The 22,775-nt window shown below is 31.5% G+C and overlaps 1 protein-coding gene across 3 annotated transcripts in view; it reads left to right on the top strand.

Annotated features, from left to right (window-relative positions):
* The window catches only part of LOC105317263 (plexin-A2), a 91,030-nt gene extending 68,255 nt beyond the window's left edge, over positions 1–22,775 (top strand). For all 3 annotated transcript variants that reach the window (XM_066081864.1, XM_066081865.1, XM_066081866.1), the window contains exons 21-37: positions 1,141–1,299; positions 1,811–2,036; positions 2,335–2,489; positions 2,738–2,859; positions 3,077–3,136; positions 3,252–3,323; positions 3,810–3,876; positions 4,431–4,577; positions 7,387–7,540; positions 7,896–8,078; positions 8,885–8,994; positions 9,423–9,518; positions 11,915–12,069; positions 17,243–17,384; positions 17,664–17,804; positions 18,198–18,278; positions 19,112–22,775. In XM_066081864.1, coding sequence (XP_065937936.1) covers positions 1,141–1,299; positions 1,811–2,036; positions 2,335–2,489; positions 2,738–2,859; positions 3,077–3,136; positions 3,252–3,323; positions 3,810–3,876; positions 4,431–4,577; positions 7,387–7,540; positions 7,896–8,078; positions 8,885–8,994; positions 9,423–9,518; positions 11,915–12,069; positions 17,243–17,384; positions 17,664–17,804; positions 18,198–18,278; positions 19,112–19,207 — 2,166 coding nt within the window. In that variant the 3' untranslated portion in view covers positions 19,208–22,775. The remainder of the gene's footprint in view (positions 1–1,140; positions 1,300–1,810; positions 2,037–2,334; positions 2,490–2,737; positions 2,860–3,076; positions 3,137–3,251; positions 3,324–3,809; positions 3,877–4,430; positions 4,578–7,386; positions 7,541–7,895; positions 8,079–8,884; positions 8,995–9,422; positions 9,519–11,914; positions 12,070–17,242; positions 17,385–17,663; positions 17,805–18,197; positions 18,279–19,111) is intronic.

Below are 22,775 nucleotides of genomic sequence, written 5' to 3'. Positions count from 1 at the left end.
TGGGTTTAAAGTTAAATGTAGAAGTACCGGTATATATGGAAAATGTTTAAAAATCTTCTTTTCGAGAACTACAATGCATCAATTTGTCAGATAACTAAGTAAGCACCCTCAAATAGTGTAGATTCGAAATTATAAAAGCCGTGACCTCAATCTAATACTGGGGCCCCAAGAGGTGTTCAAAGTTTAGCATAGAAATATAGAGGAAAAATGTTGAAAAATCTTTTTCTAGGGAACTATAATGCTTCAGCTTGTGAGATAACTATGCAAGCATCCTTAAATAATGTAGATTCCAAATAATTAAAACTTTAGCACTGGACTAATACTGTGGCCCCAAAAGGGGTTCAAAGTTTAACATAGAAAGATATATTGAAAATGTTTTTAAAAAGTTCTTCTCGAGAACTATAATGCTACAGTTTGTGAGATTACTATGCAAGAATCCTCAAATTGTGTAAACTCTAATGTAGTGGAACCAAGAGTTATCTTTCTTAATGTTCTGTACAGTCTGAGAGTTATTCCTCTTGAAGTGGAACTCTTCTACGTTCAGTTTTTCAGGTTGTGTACGTGCGGTCCCACCGCAGTGCTACACATTTTCATTCCTATGTTACTATTTATGTTGTTCAAGCCAACCTTAAACCTCGGACCATTACTGGGTCCCCAGAAAGGGGTTCAATGTTTAAAATAGAAAAAGCATATGCTACGAAATGTAATGTTACAAGGAACTGCTGTTCAGGTGAGCGATGTGGCCCATGGGCCTCTTGTTTTCTATTAAATCCTTTTGAGAATGTTATCGCAAATCTTACATGAAAGTATTCGCTATGACTGATGTAGCATTGTTTTGAGTTATCACTCGCAGCGAATACACCCGTGTAAGATTTGCGATAAATAATCATTTGAAGTATCAAGTCATAGAATATCATTTTTACCTAAATTTTCAGTTGAAACAAGGATGCTGATATATTTTGTCTGAGATTTATAGACCTGTTCATTCTGAAAAGAAAAAATGTACTTTAAAATAATGTTTGTTTTACTTCTGTTTATGATATGCAATTGGAAACAAGTTTCATTAATTTTTATCAAATGTCTCCATGAATATTTGATCCAGTCAGTATTTGAGTCAACAGATTGTGCTGCCTCTTGTAGGGTAAGGGTTTAGCCACTGTAACAAAGAAGCAGGATTATCAGGTGCTTGTCGGCTCTGGAGAATGCGCCATTACTAGCTTAAATGAAACAGAACTAATTTGTCGACCCCCCAATAAAGAACCATCACCGAGGTTCAATGAAGAAAAGTTATTCATCAGGGTAAGCTCAGAATTAAACAAATTTTAATTTCACTGTAATTTTTCTTTCCCAATCTTGATAATGAAAAAATAAAATCCTTCCTGATGCATTATGTTAGAAATTTTTACATGCCTGAGAAACTAAAGAACATTGAGTTTTGGCTATTATTAATAGTTATTTTTTTAATTTATTTGGTGTTAAGGTAAAAGTTGGTAATGTAAACAACATTTTTGGAGTAATGGAGTATTATTAATACCGGTAGTTATTTTTCAATTTATTTGGCCTTTAGGTTAAAGTTGGTAACGCAAACAAAATTGTTGGAGTAATGGAGTATCATTAATAGTTATTTTTCAATTTATTTGGCGTTTAGGTAAAAGTTGGTAACGCAAACAAAATTGTTGGAGTAATGGAATATTATTAATAGTTATTTTTCAATTTATTTGGCGTTTAGGTAAAAGATGGTAACGTAAACAAAATTGTTTGAGTAATGGAATATTATTAATAGTTATTTTTTGATTTATTTGGCGTTTAGGTAAAAGTTGGTAACGCAAACCAAATTGTTGGAGTAATGGAGTACGCGACCGAAACTCAAATCACCATCATCATCATTGTGGTGCTTGTTGTCTTGTTAATCGTCATTGTGGTCTTTGCCGTTCTGATGCTGCGGAGAAATCGTGTAAGGAATGCGCAGAAAATTGAAAAGTTCATGACGGAGATGCACGAATTGGAGCAGAATACTATGAGGATCAACCAAGAGGGTTAGTGATCTTCACTGTAAAGTAAAACATGGAAAAAGCAAATACCCTTATAATGAATTGATGCTTATAATGAAGTGACTTTCATTACCAGTGACATGTTGTAAACATTAACTTGACAAATATAACGAAATACGCTTATAACAAAGCAAAATTGCCCATCATTGGCACTTCAGTATAAGCGTGTTGAAAAATTGCTGGGTTGCTATCTAGAGACATGTTGTCATTTTATCTACCACACGTCTACCTAAGTAAAACGAAGTTTCCATGTTACTAATTGTGTTGTTTTTTTCCCCTGCAGAGTTTGCAGAGATGCAGCTGAATATTACAGATATAAAGCGTGACCTAGTGTCCACAGGAATCCCCTATCACTCGTACCAAAGTTACACCCAATACATCCTGTTCCCAAAGGAGGTGGAAGCTGCCACCATTGCGTCTCTGTTGGAGCACTCAGGGGTCTGTATTCATATGATCCTCTGCTTTCATGCTTCCCATGCACAATTCCTATTATTCATATTTAATTTAAAATCCCCCACACCAAACAATGAAAGATGCTAAAAGCATCTGTCTTTGTATCACCTAGTTATAAAATTTAAAATTGAGAAAATTGATCTTAAATCTTTCTTAGGGTGAAACTTCTTTGTCCCTGATTTAGAATCAGATCTGGAGCATGTTAATTAGTAAATTTTATTTTTATTTAACAGTTTTCCAGTAAGAATGCTGAAAAGGCTATGGACCAGTTTGACAAACTGATGTCCAACAAGTACTTTGTTAAATCTCTTATTGGGACCCTTGAAAAACAGAGGAAGATCACATTAAGTGACAAGTGAGTCTATCTAACCTTTATTTAAGCTTCTAACAACAAGTTAATAGATCTGACCTCGACATGGATTTCTAAAATGACCTTTAACAGACTTCTAACATAAGTAATTTTGTCTTTAATATTAGACACTTGTTATGTATGTAAGTAATTTTAGTTATATTTTCATGTTAGATTATAAATTGCTTCAATAGAAACTAATTGATTTTTCTTCACACTCCAGGGCTCAGTTTGCTGCCAACTTCAGTGTAATTATGATGGGGAAGATGAGAGATTTCTTCGAGTATGTTATCTATTTTATCAATTTGTTCAAACAAAATTTCATTCTGCTTAATTGGTGATACTTGTTCTCTACAGGAACAGGTACATGTATTCATGTAAATATATTTATCTTTCAGGATTGTAAACTGCTTGTTATCAACTCTGGTGGATTCTGCCAACAAAAAGCAACACAAAACTCTCTTTAACAGGTACTGTCTTTCTTCATCATTAACTAATGTTCTGTAGTCAAATGCTTACATTGTCTTTGTACAAAATTCATATTCCCTTGATTAAAATATCTGGTGCTTTTGACATTTAGGTTATTTGGCAAGTGCAGTTTTAAAAAGTACATTGAAATATATTTATTCCGTGTGTTAGTTGCAATGTGATGGGAAATTAGTTCAACATTGCCAACATTATAAAATTACACGTTATAGAGAATTACATGAGTAAAAAAGGCTAGATTGTTGTGACCATTACAAGATTATATTGTTCCCCTCAAACAGAATATTATATTATATTATATTGATATAACAAAATATTCAAATTTGGGTCTTACATGTGCAAATTTTTTTTTTAGTAAATGATAGTGTATAGTTAACAAATTCTATTTATCAATTTAATGAAGATCTAATGGCCAATTTGTCGATCACCCAGCTTCCTCAAACTAGTGTTAATGTTTATTTCTATTGCAGATTTGAGTCCATTTCTCTGAGATTACTATCCCACTGGCTCTCTGTTTCCCTCTATCCATATCTGAAGGTAACACTCTAAAAACTTGTCATTCCTTAGCATCATCAATATTTGCATTTCTTTTATAAATATTACCTGAAAATATTGCTGATTTATAAGAATAAAAAGTAAATGATTTAAAAAAAAAACGATGATTCAAGATTTAAATATTACAGGTGCCAAACGTTTGTTGTAATTTTTGTTAAGTTCACAATTGTCAGAAAGATTTATTAAATGCAAGATATCAACATCCAAGGGGGTTGCTCCTGGGAACATTGATAATTATTGTTCAAACAGGCCGGATAGGGAGATGAGGATTGACATCTAAAATGTTCTTTTCCAGTTACTGTAAAACCTTTTTTATTCGAGTTTCGTGGAATGTAATTTCTCGTTGGCAGTTGTTTTTCGTAAATAAGATATTAAACAAATGCTTGTAAATACACTCGTAGGGATGTAAATTCATGGGCAAATGTTACCCACGAAAGCCATGAACATTGCTTCCCCATGAACAATGATGATTCCACACTATTTGAAAAATTTAAAAGTTAGAAATTTATATCATTTGAAATTAATTTTTTGAACAGGAGGGAGGTGGCTCCTCTCTGTTTATGTTGTACAAGTCAACCCAGACGGTGGTGGAGAAACGCCCCGTGGACGAGGTGACCGGGGAGGCCAAGAATACCCTGTCTGAGGACAACTTCCTGAGGGAGAAGATTGACTGTCTGACTATGGTGGGTCTGATTGAATCAAATATGGGTTTTTGTATGTACCGGTATGTCTCTATTTTTATGGCGTCGAGCAAAGCTCGAAAGCCATCTAGGGATCGTACGTCCGGAAGTTGCAAATTTTAAGGAGCCAAACAACTCAAATGAGTGCAAAGTTTTCTTAAGTGTTTGAAGAAAAATAGATGACATACTTCATCGAGCAGAACTGTACGTCAACAAAACAAGTTGGCAGATACGAAATGGTTGATGTCTCTGAAAATGTTCATATTTTATTGTAAACAATATGACTGGGTTTCAGCGGATGCATACACTTGCACCGAGACACATGCGATTGTTAGGCCTACATACTCAATTTGGTTATGAAATATACCAGCCTGCAAAACAGATTATTTTGTATCCATATCACCCCTGCGAATGTTATTGTCATTTAAATTTTAGACCACGTGGTTTTATTTGACCCTTTCTGTTTTGCAGTAAAAATCGTGCCTCATGTTTATAGTCTATTGTGGAGAATCTAGGTATTTGTAGTCAAATATAAATTCTAGAGGTTTATTGATTTTAAACTTTATCTTCATTAATTGGTGGATAAAATGTGTTCTAGAAATAAACAAGACAATACAAAAAATAGTTTTTTTCTGCTGTTGCGACAATTAACATGCGTAGTAGAGATCCCCTCTAAGAATTAACTTTCGATCCGCGCCTGACCTATATAGTAATAATATCAATTGTGAAACAGACTGTACTATTTTATGCAGAATGTTCCTTTAAAATGGCTTGACACACTAAGTTTTTATGCAAAACATTCACCCATTAATTTTGTTTTTGGTATTGCACACCACAAGCTTCAAACATGGCCATAGGCCTAATTTTAATAAGCAACCTTATGTTTATATTATTAACCACTCTACACATGGTTGAACACGAACGATAATTCTGTTCTGAATATCATCGTTTAATTCAAAAATCCGCTAGATGGTGAAATAAGACATACATCTTAAAAGATGTTGATGTTTTAACATAAATCAAAGTAGAATACGGTATGAAAATCGACCAGTACTTACATATTTTGAGAATATTATCCGAACACTTATACTTCCGCTCGAAATTTCACAGGAACTGAACAAATCTCGGTGAAGTCTCCTGAACTTTCATTCGAGCACCTCTGGATTTATTACATACTTAGCAACGATAAAGAAAACATTCAGAACACATTCGCAGGGGTGCATATCGAATATTGACAATGCACAAATGTTTGATCTTTTAGAAACAAAACTTCCTACATTGAGCAATAAGTATATCTACAACCAAAAGTTATTTTAAACCAACCTGTGAACTACTTTCACTTTGTAAACAACGTGAATGGGTGCTTTCTTTTATCTACCTCTGATCTTTTCGGACCGTGTCATTTGGACCCATATGAATTTTAAATCAAATTGATAATAAGAGACAGAGTGTTTATCAGCAGTATATACAATATATAGAATTAAACACAATCATAATTTTAATATTTAATTCTATATGAATAGAGAGAAAAAAATCTAAAAAAAAAAATTAAGCCTAAGATATTTCTAAACTTAAATTTTCAATTAACATTCAAAACTTTTTAAGAATTATGTGAGTCAATTTGTTATGAATTGTGAATTAATTAGTTATGTGATGAAAAACATAATTATTTTTTTGGAAAGTTGACTAATGTATTTGTCTTTATATTTGTTTTTAAAAAGTAAGTATATTTGATACCAATTTCTAAATGAATGGTCAATAACCAAATCAGAATGATTTTTGAAAATATAAAAAAAAAATCACACTTAATTTTAATATTTCTATTATTTTAGTTGACTGCATAAAATCTATATCAAATTTCATTTTGTTAAATTGACCGTCCAACTTAATTTTTATAAAATTAATCTCCAGCAAAAAAAAAAAAAAAAAGTTGGTCTCATGTTAAGTACACACATTACTAAGAGTTACAGAATCATACTTTGTTTTAAGGATTTTTTTTTAAATCTACCGTACCTAAGTGTACATTGATCAATGAAGAAGAACCATAAATAACACAAATAAAAAAAAAATATGCATTTTTGTAATAGTGGAGATTATTTTGACTTTTAAAAAAAAATATTTAGGTTTTTATTCTTCAAATTAACTTTAACTCGACGCCATTGTGGCCCTTCAGGCCTTTGATTTCTCTCTTACTTTTAGTTTCTGTCTCTAAGTCTTTTTCTGTCTATCTCTTATTTTCTTATTTATCATTTTAAATTTTTGTGTTATGATGATAATAAAAAAAAATTTGTTCATCATTTACTGTGTTTTGCTTACTGTAGATTCCTAATTAAACATGTGGAATTAATATCAGGGTAAAATCGTGAGAAGCTTCTTTCGCAGATTTTGAAATCTACCCATTATTTTCTGAGAGTTTAAAATTATAAGATATGTGGATAAAAGTTCTGTGTTCAAAATTTTATATTCTCGCGATTTGACTCAAAACAGCAGGATTGTGGAATTAAGTACTCCAGTAATATAGGAATTTACAGTTTCATTCAGTCTGTTTTTCTATCTTTGCCTCTCATTTTCTTATTTTTGGTAGAGCTTTTACAACCCGCAATAAAATTATTTGTTAGATTTATGTTCAATTTTAGGGTGTAACTTTCTTTTTCAGTTCATAGAACATAGTGAATTATCCTTATAACCAAATGTGTAAAAAAGATGATTGTTTATTTATATTTAAATTTATTGCAGTGTTTTACTGCAAGCTAGAACATAAGGCTTGAGAGTTAATTATTTGTAGAATATCATTTTTTTGTGTTTGAAACAGAAACTTGAAATTGACTTGAATGGCAATGGAAACTTATACACCTGTGAGGTTCTGGACTGTGACACAATAAATCAAGTCAAGAGCAAGTGTCTGTACCAAATCTACAAGAACAAACCAGCTTCAGAAATGCCCTCCACAGACGAAGTTGACTTAGGTAGGTAAAGAGCTGTTCAAAATAATCTGGGCAGAATGGTTGTTTTTAGAAATGATCCATAATATTCAGAATTTCTTGTTATTTTGCTTTGTGAATTACTGACATATGAGCCACTTTGTCAAAAACTACTGTACTTGTAACAGTTGAAAAAAATTGTTGTGTTTTTTTTTTAATTTTAGATAAATATGTATCATTTCACATTATTTGTCCACATGCAGATAAAATGAAAGATCATGTGGAAAAAAGAAATTTGTATCACTCTTTGCAATGTATTATGAAATAACATGGTTTCACTTTATACATGTAAATATATCAAGCAATTCTTTATGAAAAATCAAAATTTCTGCATTTCAAGAATGGATGGCTGGAAAAAGTGGTCGTCTGACCTTGAGCAATATTGACCAAACGAGTGAGAGGGGTGATGGTATGGTGCGTCGCAATACCCTCAAACACTATCACGTGCTAGATAACAGTCGCATGGCGCTGCTGTACAAGTTCTCACCTGATGTTGAACATGATGATGAAGATGATACCTATGGTAATACATGTATATGAGTATATAAAAAACTTATTTAGTATCCTGGTCAGGGCACCAGTTTCTTTCTTACTTCTGTATACATAATTCAGATTTTAATATTTGCAACTGAAAACATAACAGTGAATATTTTAGCAAAATTGTAAAGCATGAAAACATCACATGGTAATCTTGTTGTTTGTAACATTCTAATTACTTTGAGTTTGTAATGTAAAGTTGCTGAGAGACAGAATACATTTACATTAAAAGCCTAGGTCATTGACTTCTAAGATTAGAAATCCTGTTATCAAGCTGAGAGTACTAATTGTTGCGGCAATTTGTTTTCAGAACATAAACAACAGTCAATCTTAGTTGGGCTGTTAAATATCTGACCTTTTAATGATTTATCATATTTATGATATCAATATTTATAGGTATTTACACAAACTCAGTTTATTCACCAGTAATGGCTCAATGTGACATTTCATGACAATGTTTTCAATGCACATTAATTGAGCCTGGATATAAGACCTCAGGATCATGAAGCAATCTTAGACTTAAGTCAAAAATTGTATACTCTCTTAATGTCTCTAGATTGAAAACACTGACAAAATGGAAATGTTACTAAAATTGGATTGATATAAATTTGTTAATTACAAATTTTGATCGTCATTTTATTATAAACAAAAATTTTATCGCTGACTGAAATTTTGTCTTAAGTCAGAAATTCCTTCATGATCCTGAGGCCTGTTCTTTGAGTACCGGTACTTTGATTGTCATTAGAAGTTTAACTTTGGTAACGTAGATATTTTTTTCTTTGTCTTTGACAGTTAACCAGCGATCCCCTTCTGATGTTGACATAACCATTCCTCCCAATGTCCAGCTGATTCAGTCTGTGTCTTCGACAGGAAGTCTGGAAAACCTCAGACAATGGCATTTGGTAGAATTAATATCAAAATTATTTAACTTTCAAAATAAAAAAAGCTCAGTTGATATACGGTATATCCAGTAATTTTCGCGATGCTTTAATTTTCTCTTTTAAGATCTCTTTTAACACAAATAATTGAATATGCAGAAATTATATCTCATATCATTTTCTATAAGAAACTCTTTAAATCACAAAAAATAACTGACGCAAATTAAAAATGTATCAGATTTTCAAGTTTTGTGACACACGAAAAAAACCCCGGATGTATGGTATTGGTCCATTTTTTTAACATCTGAAAAAAACCTTAACTTTACACTATCCATATTATTTATTAATTGGCATGCCTTTTTAACCAATCAGAAGTGTTGATTGTTGATATATGTATTTACTAAGATCGACACTTAAAGAAGGCATTTTTTATTCTACATTTTGATGTGTAGGTAAAAAATATTGAAGAAGAGGATTCTCATGAAAAGCCCTCCAAACTCAAGGACATCGGGAAGACAAGTCACATCACCAATCTTATGCACACCAAGGTAGATACCTTCCTTTGGAAGGTGGAAATCTGGGCTCTAAAACTTCCTCAATTCATTCAGAAAAAAAATCTCAAACTGAAAAAATCTGTATTCATTTCTGAAAATGTTTTTAATATTATAATAATGTTTTTGTTCATTAACTGTGGACTTCAAAAATCATTGAAACAAAAAGGGTTACAAAACTCTTTCTTACTTAATATAATCCAAGGGACATAACACTTTTTATAATAGTGTCTTCTTTGTCAAATGTAGTCAAATTAAAATATTTACATTTGCAAATATGCTTCCTTTTATGAACCTGTTGAATAGCAAAAATGTTTAATTTTGTGTGAATTTTTCAATGAAGTCACAATGATTACTCTCGCGCTTATAGCTTGACAGTTGCATCATTGTAAACATAGACCACGTTTTTTATTTAATAATTAGGGCCCCGCAAGGATTTGCGGGTGCCCTATAGTAATCACTCTGTCCGTCCGTCCTTCTGTCCGTCCGTCTGTCACTCTTCCGTCCACAAATTTTATGTTTTTTTCTAATAACTTTTTTTATGGTTGTTCAATGAAGTTCAAATTTGGTATGGTAGTTCAGTAGGCAGAAATACATATTTTGATGCTAAGTTTGGTTCTCTATGTCTTCTGGTTTGGAGCTGGGGTGGTGGGGTAGATTCCTTAACTATGCATAAGAATGAATGGGCAAATAGAGAACTGCTGCGAATTTTACCATTGTATACTAGGAAGGCTGTGCAATATTTGTCCTTTGGGATTAATTAACCTTCCACAGGAAGAAAATCCTAAGCTTTATCTTTATCTGTCACATTGAGATTAATTACTGCACTGCCTGTGTCTGCAAAAATACTTTGTTTTGAAGTTAAGGTCAATTTTGAATGATGTGTAGTATTGTGTACATTCTTTGAAATATGGATTTAAAATATAATATTCATACTTTATTTTGGTTAAAATACTGTACACAATGATTTATGATAATTTTATTGAATTCTAAAATCAAGATATATATTAAGATATCCTTTTTCACTATTTTATTTTTCAATTATAATTTATTTTATTTTTTTCTGCCTTAATGCTGTTAATTTTAACAGGTAATCAGATAATAACCCCATTCTGTCATTTCTGAAAAAACAAATCTTATTGTAAATTTAGAAGAAAAGGATGAGAGAGCAAAACAATTAACCCCCTAGGATTAATTATCTTGCCTGCTGCAGAAAATTTAGAGGATTATCTCTATCTGTCATATGAACTTTGTCTGCAACTGATGTTTGTTTTGAAGTTGAGGTCAACCCTGGGTGATACAATGTATTTGCATTCACTGAAGGCTTGCATTTCATAAAACACCTGTTTAAATCTTTTTTAAATACACATTTCATTAAGTTGTTTTTTTTATAAGACATGAGGTTATCTCTGTTTTATGCAGATACAAGGTTACTATTTAGAGTTTTTGGACATTCAGGAATTGTCTTGAAATTTTAAAAATACAGTTGTTACTTATAATTTTCATTTTTTTTTTAAATGTAATCAAATTAAACTTTCATTCCATGAGCTGCACCCTTATATTTTTACCCCTCAGTTTAACACTTTAATTGTTGGATGAAAATCATATCCAACTACAAATCATGAGATCCTATATATTGCAGTTCTTTACATCTTATGCCGGGCATTTATTTTTCATCATTGTTAATATAAAGAGAATGGAATTCAAAGTTTTTTTCACTTCTGTATATTAATTGTCATAGCGGGGCCCTTCCTGACTGGTCAGTTTTCTAGTTACTGAATGATTTGCCTTTTTCAAATGTAAACATAAGTTATAGATAGCATGTTTAAATGTTCACCATTTTATGAACTTAGTTGGTATCATATGGATCAAATCTTCTGAGAAGCCCTGCATGTTTCACAGGATTTGATCACGTGACCAACCAAGTTCATATTCCAATGAACTTTTTAATTTGCCATTTCTTCAATGTCAGAGTAAGAGGTCATGTCAATTTTAGTCAAAACATTCATTTAAGTTGAAATTAAATATCAAGTATTCTTAATTCTTTAATACATGTACAGTGTATCTTAAAAATTCCATGTTAAAATATTGCAGAGGCTTAATCAAAGTCCGCCCATCAAAGTCAAACTCAGTTTCCCCCAAAAAAATGTTTCAGGAATATGATAATGATAAAAAATTAGATTCTTCTGAAAGACTTGACAAGTAATCTGTCCAAATTGAATAAATTATTACGAAGAAGTCTGTTTCTGTTTTCTGCTTCACCAAAATTACCAAAACAAGTTTCTCTATGAAAATTGACTCTCAATCTGTTGCTTTGATTAATTTTCTTCAAACGGTTTCGCAAGAAATGTTTTGATCTAACTCATTGCTTTAATTCTGCTTGGGATTTTCAGCTAGTTTTACAGGACAATATTAAGGAAGTTTTTGACAGCGTGCTGAATCATGAGACGGTCCCTCTAGTGGTGCATTACCTATTTGGCGTATTGGAAAATCTGGCTAATAAGAACAGTGTTGAACCAGACACTTTACTTTGTTGGAAGAGTGAAAGGTAGAATAACACTAGAAAATTCTCAGAACAGGGCATGGTTATGGTTGATCTTAACAAATTTTTGTGTGGGTCTAATACAGCGATGAATTTTCATTCATTCTTCTTTTCTTTTCTTTTTTTAAAATAAATGATATAAAATTGTTTTGGCTAACAAGATGTTAAAGATATTTGCAGGGAAAATAAACAAATCATGAATAGGATATAGGCAGGATTTTTTGTAGGGTGTATTTTTAACTGGACTTTAAATGCAACAACTTTTTTCTTTCTCTAAAACCTTAATATTAAATTACTTGTAGGTCAGAGAAAAAACAAAGATCTTTGTCTTTTCCCCCCATTATATCCTGTAAATGCCATGCGGTTAATTACCCCTCAGCTTCTATAGATTTTGATTATTCACAACACAGAAGTATATCTTTCATTTCATAACTTTCTTAGTACCTGTTGCAATTTTTGTAAGCTCTGTTCATGTAGTACCAGCTAGATTATTTGGGTTTTTTGTCGCTAGTATTCCAGAGAGTTTGTAAAAAGATTATTTAGGATATAGGATTTTTAGGATATATTATGTCAGGCAGCAACTATGAAGAATTTGATACATTTTGGAGATTTCGTAACATTTACAATTTTATATGTGAGTAAAACATGCCAGTCAAAATAAGTTAAATTTAGTTTTGATACTGAAGATTCCTAATTAAACGGGAGGAATTAATATCAGCGTGAAATCGTGAGAGGCAACACTCATGGAATTTAAAATCTCGCATTTATTTTTTGGACAGTTTTGGAATACTGGAAATGATGGCAAAAAATCTGTGCTTTCGATTTTTTAATCTCACGATTTGATATAAAACAGCAGAATCGCGGAATTAATTACTCGCGCAAAATGAGATTTATATAGAGTAAAATGTCATACTAAGGGTAAGAACGTATCCGCCAAGACTCTACACAAAGATTGGTTTTCATTTGCATGAGTATTATTTTTTTCCATAAAATATTGTTTAAGTGCACTAACATGGAAATTTAGTTCCTGACTAACATCTGACTATTCATTTCACTACTAATTTTTTGTAACATGTTTATGCATTTAATGTTTTTTATGAATCAATACTTAAAGCATGTGGTCTTTTTTTTTTTTTTATAAAGCATGCATTCTTCATATTTTTTAAGAAAAACAAATTTAAAGACGATTAACAATTAAGACAATATCTCTAATAGAAATTATCATCTAATCTTATCATTGTAGAAAAAAAACATTGATATGGCAATTGCCGTGTGTAAAAACAAATCAAATCAAAAAAAGTGTAACGTTTTAGTACGGTATATTAATTTTTTTCTAAATATTTTTCATTCCTTTTATTGATAGTAAATTGTTAGAATGTGGTTTATTTGGGAATTAAGTTATGTTGGAATGTGGTACGGGGCTTGGAATGAAGAACTATCTAGTGTGAATGTGACCAGTATCACTCTACCATTGTGTTTGTAAAGCATGCTTCACTGCTAGGCTTAGTAGTCAGATTTCTCTGATATATTCAAATATGGAATGCCACCACTGTGATTAGTTGCTGTGGTAGATGTTGCCATGGTAACACTGTCTCTGTTACCTCCCCCTGTCTGGATGTTTTGATTACACACTGGATTGTATTGCAATATTTGTGCATCTAAAGGGAAGTATGAACGTCATCATTATCACTGACCTGCAATATCTCTCTCTCTCTCTCTCTCTCTCTCTCTCTCTCTCTCTCTCTCTCTCTCTCTCTCTCTCTCATTTCTTCCTGTGAAAAGTGTTTACTTGTTTAATCAAACCATATAAATTTTTGTTCAGTTGTGTATAGTTAAGTTATTGTGTGTATGTTTTTTTTCTTGTTTTTGTTTCAAAGCACACTATTTGACTTATTTGGGAACTTATTCTTATACGGTGGTACCCATCATTGCTTAATCCATTATTTAGAAAAATATAATTATTATACAGATAATTCTGACTATGTTAACTATCCCTTTATGTTGCTGCATTGTTTAAACTTTGCTTATTGCTTCCAACTATACATATATATAAACTTGTATTTACACCTTTAGTTTATTGTTTATAACCTTTTAAATTTTTTCTCTTCACATTCTTACTCTTCCTATAAGTATAGCTCTAGATTAAATTTATGTTTGAACACCAATATTATTTGATAGAGAGAATTTTTACTGCCGAATTGTATAAGCTATTACAGCTTGTACACCTCTCATTATTTAACTATACCAGTTATTGAATATATTACTAATAAAAAAGAATCCGTCTGTCAGTATTTGGATATTTATTAGGGTCTTCCGTTTCCAACCGAAGACCCTATTGTTTTTGTTAGGTTTCTCTTTCTCTATTTTTCACTATTATTATTATGCTTTTTTTTCTTAACATTTTTCTTAAAACTCAAATATCTCGAATATGCTACAACGGATTTTAATGAAATTTTTATGAATAATACAAAATATCAAGGTCTTTTATCACATACATTTTTGTTGATGACGTCACTTCCGGTCGGCCGTCATGTTCGTTTTTCTTTTTTTTAAAAGTGATCTTGTGCTCATTTTTTTCAAATACGATTAAAGATAGAACTTGGACAACGCATTGCAGAGATATTACAGTTTTAAATTGACCTATCCCGTAAATCTCAATATTGCAGTGTAGGTCCAAAAATTAGTTTAAAAGGAAGTTAATTTAGTAACTCGTACCAAATGTCAACATTTTGATTTAACCATATCATTTATTCATAATCAAACGGAAGACCCACTTGTTGCTTGCAACGAGATCGTGTCTAGTTTATAATTATAATTACATTGGTGTCTTGGCCACAGAATGATATATATTTAAGTTACACCTGTCCACTTGCATGAAGCTAATTCAAGGACCACACCCTTATGTTCTGGATTAAAAGGATTATAACCTACCGTATATACTCGCCTATAAGTATTGTTCGCCTATAAGTCGGTTGTCTTTTTTCAAGTTTATTTACAAGATTTTGCCATTGACCCTCTTATAAGTCGGGTATCTTTTTCAGGATAATCAGTCTATAAATTCTCAATCAAATTAGCACATTTTATCAAGCAAGACTATATTCTAGATAAAATGTATTGGTGTTTGACCCCTCTGTTATCATTTTTAGATGCATTTTAAAAGTGTTGTGTTCAGTTAAGACATCTATCCTGGAATAATAACTTTCGATTTTGGACGCCATTTTTTTTTTATTACTACACTTGGTATTAGCTCTAAAACTATTTGAAATACTGTTGAAAATAAAATTATAGTGATTTTGATCCCCTGTTGACTGATTAAGATAGTATAGCCCCTTTTAAAACTGGTGTGTTAGCTTGTGTTGTTTTAGGTGACATGCCACCTACAGCCACCAATATAGCTATTATCACCTCAGGTGAAATTAATTATGAATAATTATAAAACGATCTTTATTTTTTTTAAACAGACCAGCATTTATTTCAGTGTTTAATTTTTAAGTATTCAACAGAAATTACTGTTCTGTAATCCCACTGTCTAGATCGCTTGTAGACGCCATGTTTTTTAATAGTGTTCTGTAAACAGAGTTATCTTTCTTGAAATTTGTAACTTTCGATTTTGGACGCCATTATTTTTTTTAACACTCATTACAACTTGATTATAGCTCAAAAACTAGTTTAAATGCTACTGGAAATAAAATGACAGGTATTTTATCCGATACTGACCGATTAGGGTTGGTAATTAGCCCCTTACACTCAGTGTTGGCTTGTATTGTCCTAAGTACAGTTATACCTACAGCTATTATCACCTCAGGCGTAAATAATTGCCTGCTTAAATAAAAGATCCTATCAAATAAACCCTGTTTATATTTTTAAGAAATACAGTTGAAACTTTCAATGCATTTATTAATGTGTTTATCTTTTTAGTAATTAAAATATAAACATGTCAAGTACAGGGATCACAAGTCAAAAGTTGGAAGCAAATTGGCACCCAAAAACGAAGTTTTACCCAGTGGAAAAATTTTCTGATTGTATGTCATGCCTATAAGTCGGACCCCTACTTTTTGTTCAAATTTCTACTCCCAAAATACCGACTTATAAGCGGGAATATACGGTAATACCGGTAGAGCTACCAAAGTAAAAAAAAACTCCAAAATGTCCTCTAGTTTTGCAAACATTCTATTCTTATGAACAGCAGTTTTTGCTCCTTTGGCATTTATTGAGTTTTTATATTAATGTTCTATTACAAACTTTTTTAAGTGCACAATTAAAAAAATAATTACAAATTTTTGATACCTGGAAAAGATCATGTACAAAATGCAAGCAAAGTAATAATATTGCAGTTTATTGCCTTCACTGAAAACTGCTGCTATTAACTTAATGTCTGCAGTCAGATATTGAAAATCTACAAATAGATTTTTGTGCATTTTTTTAAAGCATCATACACTTGTACATGTATGCTTCATTTATTTTATCATTTCCTTTCTAGTTTATATCAGCTTTACATTAATGTGTTTGTGATATATTTTTTGTCTAATGTGTTGAATTGTTATAAACTTATATGCAGATCAATAGAACTAGTAATGTCTTCTAATTAATGAAGGAATTAAATGAAAGGTGAAATCAATTGACGTCAAAATAATGCCTAGGAATAGGAATTGTTTCAAAATTTAGAGTTTAATCTCTGCAGACATTATCATTTAGTACCATGATATGTTTAGAGATGTTGAACTCTTGGCAAGAAGCAGTTTCCTCTTCTTTTGTTTTGGAGAAAACAAAACTGTTAGGCCATCACTTGCTCCAAATCAAATTAACGACCTATCTTGTTGGTCAATCTTGCTTTGTCACTCTAGGTTTTGAACTAATTTTAAAGAAATTGCTTTTACAAAAACCATTCTATTATTGTATGATGTATTATCCAGATGGTAAATCAAATACTTTGTATTACTCTTAAAAAATGAAGTTATATTATGGATCAGAAATTGCTGAGTTTTCCTTTCCAAGGTGCAAATATAACTTAATATATGAATTTATTCAAAAGTCTGTACTCTGATTCAGCAGATGCTTAATATTAATATCCCCAATGAACCTAATATTTTTAAAGTTCATATGCATGAAAAAGTTGCAAAGAAATGGACAACTGCTAGCTGGGCATTAGTTTGTAACACTCACTTGTTTTCCTGCTTAGCTACGCCATGAGGGTTTGGGCCACCCTTCTGGTCCGTCCTGAGTTCCTGTTTGACATCCAGAAAGCCCGGCACGTGGAGCCATGTCTTAATGTGATTAAGCAGGTCTTCATTGATTGCTTCCATTCCACCAAGATCAGCAAGGTCAGGCAAATGTTTCTATTCATAGGGGAAAAACTATGTTCATTCAGTTTTAATTCAATCAATTCTATCTATGTCCATATGCTTTAGATTGTTGCATTGCTTTATACATGGCAATTTCTATTTTCTAATATTATTGATATATATATATATATATACTGAATTAAACTTTGATGTTCAAAGATAATGTGAACAATGAAATTTTGTAAATCATAAAAGTTGGAAATCGAAGCAGCGACTATGTTTTGAATTGTGTAACTATTCATTTGTTTTTCTTTCCAGGATTCATCCTTGCAAAAACTTCTGTTTGCCCAAGAAGTTCCACACTACCAGAAAAAGACAGAACAGTTCTACAAGGCCCTGGGCAACAAAGCTGCTATAACAGATGCTGATTTCTGGAGTGAGATGTCTCGCCTCAGTTTGGTGAGTTTAACTATATGTTAAAGGACAAAATCTTTTCGGAAACAAACGTTATGGCATCTTTTAACACAATAGTCAGTTCGTATATAACACCTCTTGACAACTTGTTTGCTGGGATTTTCTATGCTTTAAACTACCCCTCCCAACTTTTGTTTCAGATGATAATATAAACCACAAATTTTGTATATTGTACCTCCTTTTCTAAAGCTACTAGATTGGTTATGAAGAATTAATCTTCGTTTAAAATTGCGAGATGCACCTATAGTGGAATTTTAGATTCCTCTGACTATTATGAACTGTATGAAGATTATAATTAAAGTATGGAATATGCAATTTGATATTCATGTGATTAATTATTTTTAGTTTTAAAAAATCAATTACTGTTGTTTGTTATAGTTACAACAGGAGCATTTGAAGTTCTCGAAGTCTGCTGCTCTCGTAAAACTGTATAGATTTGTCAATCAGTATGTGGAAGAGGTAAGATGTTTTAAATTCAAATACTAAACAATCCAGTGAATCCACTACGTATATATCATCTTTTCAAGTCGAGTTTAGTCAGAAAACTTGCCAATGGGTAGAAAGGGAACATTTCCAAATGGTTGCACAATTATAGATCGTACATTGACGATTTCTTTTACAACAAAAAGCATACATGTATTTTATTGTAAACAGGGAAATATTTGCCCCCATTTTATTTCCGCCCGTGATGTCAGTGGGTGGATTAAAGACTTGATTAGTTCAAAACTATTTTTAAATAACTTTTGATTAGAAAGAGTATCTATTTTCAATTATGTCTGGGCGAATTCAAGATGGGGCCAAACACATACAAGTGTAGAAAGCGTGTATGTATAAATCATACAGCTCGGCTTAGAATTCATGTCACTCCTAAAGAATTCAGTTAATTATGCATCGGAAATAATGCAAACAAATAATAAAAATAAAAGCAGTTAAGTTTTCTTTAAAATAAAGACATTTAGTTTAAAATAGTGCCTGTTTTTGAGAGAAACAGTTGAAATTGACACCCCTTAAATTCCATTGTCAACATCCGATTCGCATCGGTTGACAGTGGTTTTCTCGGGATGTCAATTTAAACTGTTACCCTCCCAAACAGGCACTATTAATGTACTAGCATTAGCTAAAACTTTTTTAGCTAAATCTTTCAAAAGTTAAGAGATAAGTGGATCAGAAACTTTCGAATTAAGAAGTTGCCTACAATTCAATAAATCTTTTTCGATATGAACAGACTTTTAAAAATAGGTGGAATTGGTGAGCTGAAACATTAAATTACAACTGCTATATTGTTCTTTCAGATCATCGAAGATTTGGATGCAGGAGATGAAACCAGTGATCTTCTGTTTGGTTCAAAACTGGATGATATAGTCCGTTTAATGGAGACTGATTCCTGACTATATGATAGATAAAAAAAGTCATAGATTTTACATCATGCTTTGGACTCTTTTGTAGCTCATTTACCTTTTTAGCGATGTACACAGCTGATGAACACATAGCCTTGTTATGTTTTATTATTTAAATGTTTAGGGTATCTATATAAACTTGTGTGTGTATATATGAGCATGTTGATGCATGAACTTAGTCTAAACCAAAGGCAAATCACAAACCAGAAACAATCAAGAAGTTGACAAGTGTTTTTTGTACAGATGATTTTCATGTGTATAGATGTGTGTAATATGCTTGTGCTTATGGTGTATTTACACTTTAAAATTTATTTACTTTCACTTTAGAAGCTTGTTTGTCTTGTCCATATGACCAATTCTAATGAAGAGCTTACTGTATAGAAATGAGTCACTTTTAAAAGTTAAGAACTTTTTATTATGGCTTTTTTAAGCTGATCAAAAGATCATGTTAAATTGTTTTAGTCCTTTTTTGTACAAATTTCTTCAGAAGTAAAAGTAACATGACATACATGTATATTTTAAAGTTGAAGGACATTATATTAACTTTTGGAGGGGGTCTCTCTGCTATATGCAGGGAAATATTCGCCCCCATTTTATTTTCACCCCCTTTTGTCTTCGTCCAATTTAAGACTTGTCGAATTCAAAACATTTTTTACCAGGAAATAACTGTGTTGATTCAATATAGTATTCATTTCAAACTGTATTAGGGCGATTTCAAGACGAGGTGAAACCATTAGGAAATTAGAAAGGACAAGGAACAAGAAGCGAAAATAATCCTGTAGGCAGTAGACGTTTTATTGGCAGATATTGATTATCATTATATCTTAGTGTGTAAAGTGATTCTTTTTGTTGGCGGATATAAAAAAAAAATACTTGTATTGACATCGTGTAAAAAAAATTATTATATATTACTAGTATTCATTTATGCAAAGTTATCCATATGGCTTCAAAAATCAAAGATTGGTGAAAATGTGAGGTTGTCAAAATGCAATGCTGTCTGTTGTACATTTATTTTTTGATTTGACATGCTTATCCAATAACTAAATATTTTTGTCTGTTGATCTTTTCTTAAAAGCATTTTATTTACTAGTCTAGAATTGTTTGATATTAATTGCCATGAAGAATTTAAAAAAAAAAGGAATATCTATACTTTATTAAAGCTGCTTGGTCCGATTTTATATCAAATTTTATGCACGCTTTTAAACGATGGCTAAGTAGTTTTACCCGTCAATTATGCCAAATTTCAATGAAGAAAAATACGTACAAAATTTGCTAACAAAACAAACGACATTAAAAGGTACCTCGTTATTTCGCCTCATGTTAAATTTCACCCCTGACGACGAGACGGGTACATAGTTGTATTACGAATTTGACATCGCTTTAAATAAAGGTCGAAATGATCAGACAAATTACAAATAAACATATGTACGTTTTGTTCGCTAATATTTCTAAAGTCTGCTTTCTTTACAATCGATGCATAGCATGCGGATTGAATAACCCCAATTATTCGGGGGACGAAACCAACCGGTTTCCTTTTCTAAACATTCCCGTGATGCATTTTGGTTTGTTTTTTCGTTTGCCCAAAGAGAAATTATTTTTATTTACTTTGAATATTTCTAACTTTGAAAGGAGACTGATTCTGCTGGTGTAAATAGGAGAAAGTCCATAACTTTCTAAGATAAATGATTTGTATGAAAAAAAATTTGATACTGTAATTACAAAAAAATCGGACCAAGCAGCTTTAAGATACACGTAACCATTTATGTTTTTGAAATCTATTAGTATATATGCATGTTTATTTAAACCAGTGGTTGTTCATTGCCAAAGGTTCACTCCAGTTTTCCAATAGATTACTGCCTTCTGTGTGTGAAATGCACTTTGTATAAATGAATTATGCCTATATAACATAGTGCCTTTTTATGATGTGACAAGCTTTGAATTCATTTTAAGGAAAGATACCAGAAGGGTTCACAAATAATGGGTTCATATATATTAATGAGCTCTCTCTATATGATATTTACGGCTTATTACAGTTTCATTTTTTATTCGAATTCGCTGGCATCTGCAGAGTTTTTTGGACTTCAAATAAGCATGCTTCGAATCGTGAGATAAGGAATTCTGTGTAAAATACAAAGTTTACTGTTCTTTGGCCATTTTGAAACCCCCCCCCCAATTTATATCATCAATATATAAAAAATCTTGCTTGGCAAGCCTAGAAGAACAAATCTTACCATTTACAATATATATGTAATAAGATTTGTTTAGATACATGAAAAGATTTATTTTCTTGTATATTCTTCATTTAGTTTATTTTTTGTCATATAATATGATTTTACATAGCTTGGAAAGAAAGTATAGCAAAATCAAACAAGGAAAAATGAAAGAAAAATTTTAAACATGCTTTATGTATCCAACTGCGTTGGCATCTTATTTTTTCTAGAGAGATTTTGTTGCTATGTAATTTTCAATCTCAATCAAGTTTTTTTTAATGTTTTTTTTAACCTGAAATATCATATAGATCTTCATGCATGTTTTCAATAATGCAATATAAAAAATTTTGTTATCTCACCTGACTTTTAATTACATGAATAAATCAGATGATTTCTGTAGTTATTTAGGTGGATGTTGACCTTTGTATTGAATTTCACAAACGCCACTTTAATAGAGATGAAATCCTTCTTTTCTTTACATGTAGTCTGTGAACAAGAAACTCATCAGAAACTTTGTTGATTTGATGACTAGATTAATTGTTTTACAGTTGTTAATTGCATACCTGTTTTACATATAAATTATTTTAAAATATGAATAAGACCTGGCAAAAACTATAATTTTTTTTCTCTCCGTCTACATGCAATGTAATGTGATGTGAAATTGATATTGGAGCTTTTATTACTGTATTTATATATATACGCATTTCTGTGGTTTCATCATAATGATTAATATTGATTAAAAACCAATTTTGTATATTACGTTGTTTAGTGGGCCAACAGATTCGATTGTTCAAGCATTATGAATAGCTAGAACAGTTTGTTAACGAATATATAAGCCCTCGAAACTGCGTGCTCTTTAATGTTCGCTAAAATTGATGCCAACGAAAAGTGATGATACCACAGTATAGAGAAAGTCATTCGCTAGAACATGACACCATCAGTACAAATCAAAATGAACTTTATACATTTCAAGAAGTACAACTTTTAGAAAAAAGGAATTATGAACACTGTCAACAGACAACACAAGTTTCGGGAAATTTTAGAAACTTATTTAGCTGAACAACATTTGTCCATATTTTGCTCAAGGTGCAGTTATCTTTTAAGGGGTCAGTACAATGATCAATGATGTACAACTCGTTTTAGTGGGTGTTCGAATGGTTTGATAATGAACATGATGTAGATATACTTAATTCATGATGATCATTTTTGATGGTTACTCATGCATGTCCAGTTGTAAAACCAGTCATTCCATTTATTAACTGATGTCCATGTCTATTCTTGCATTGCTTATAATATATTATACGAACTAGAAGTCACTTATCTGAAATAAAAGAAGTATTTTCTTTTCA

This window comes from Magallana gigas, chromosome 4 (assembly GCF_963853765.1).
Source record: "Magallana gigas chromosome 4, xbMagGiga1.1, whole genome shotgun sequence".
NCBI lineage: Eukaryota > Metazoa > Mollusca > Bivalvia > Ostreida > Ostreidae > Magallana > Magallana gigas.
The sequence above is the reverse complement of the archived record's forward strand: the minus strand, read 5'-3'. Positions and strand labels throughout refer to the sequence as shown.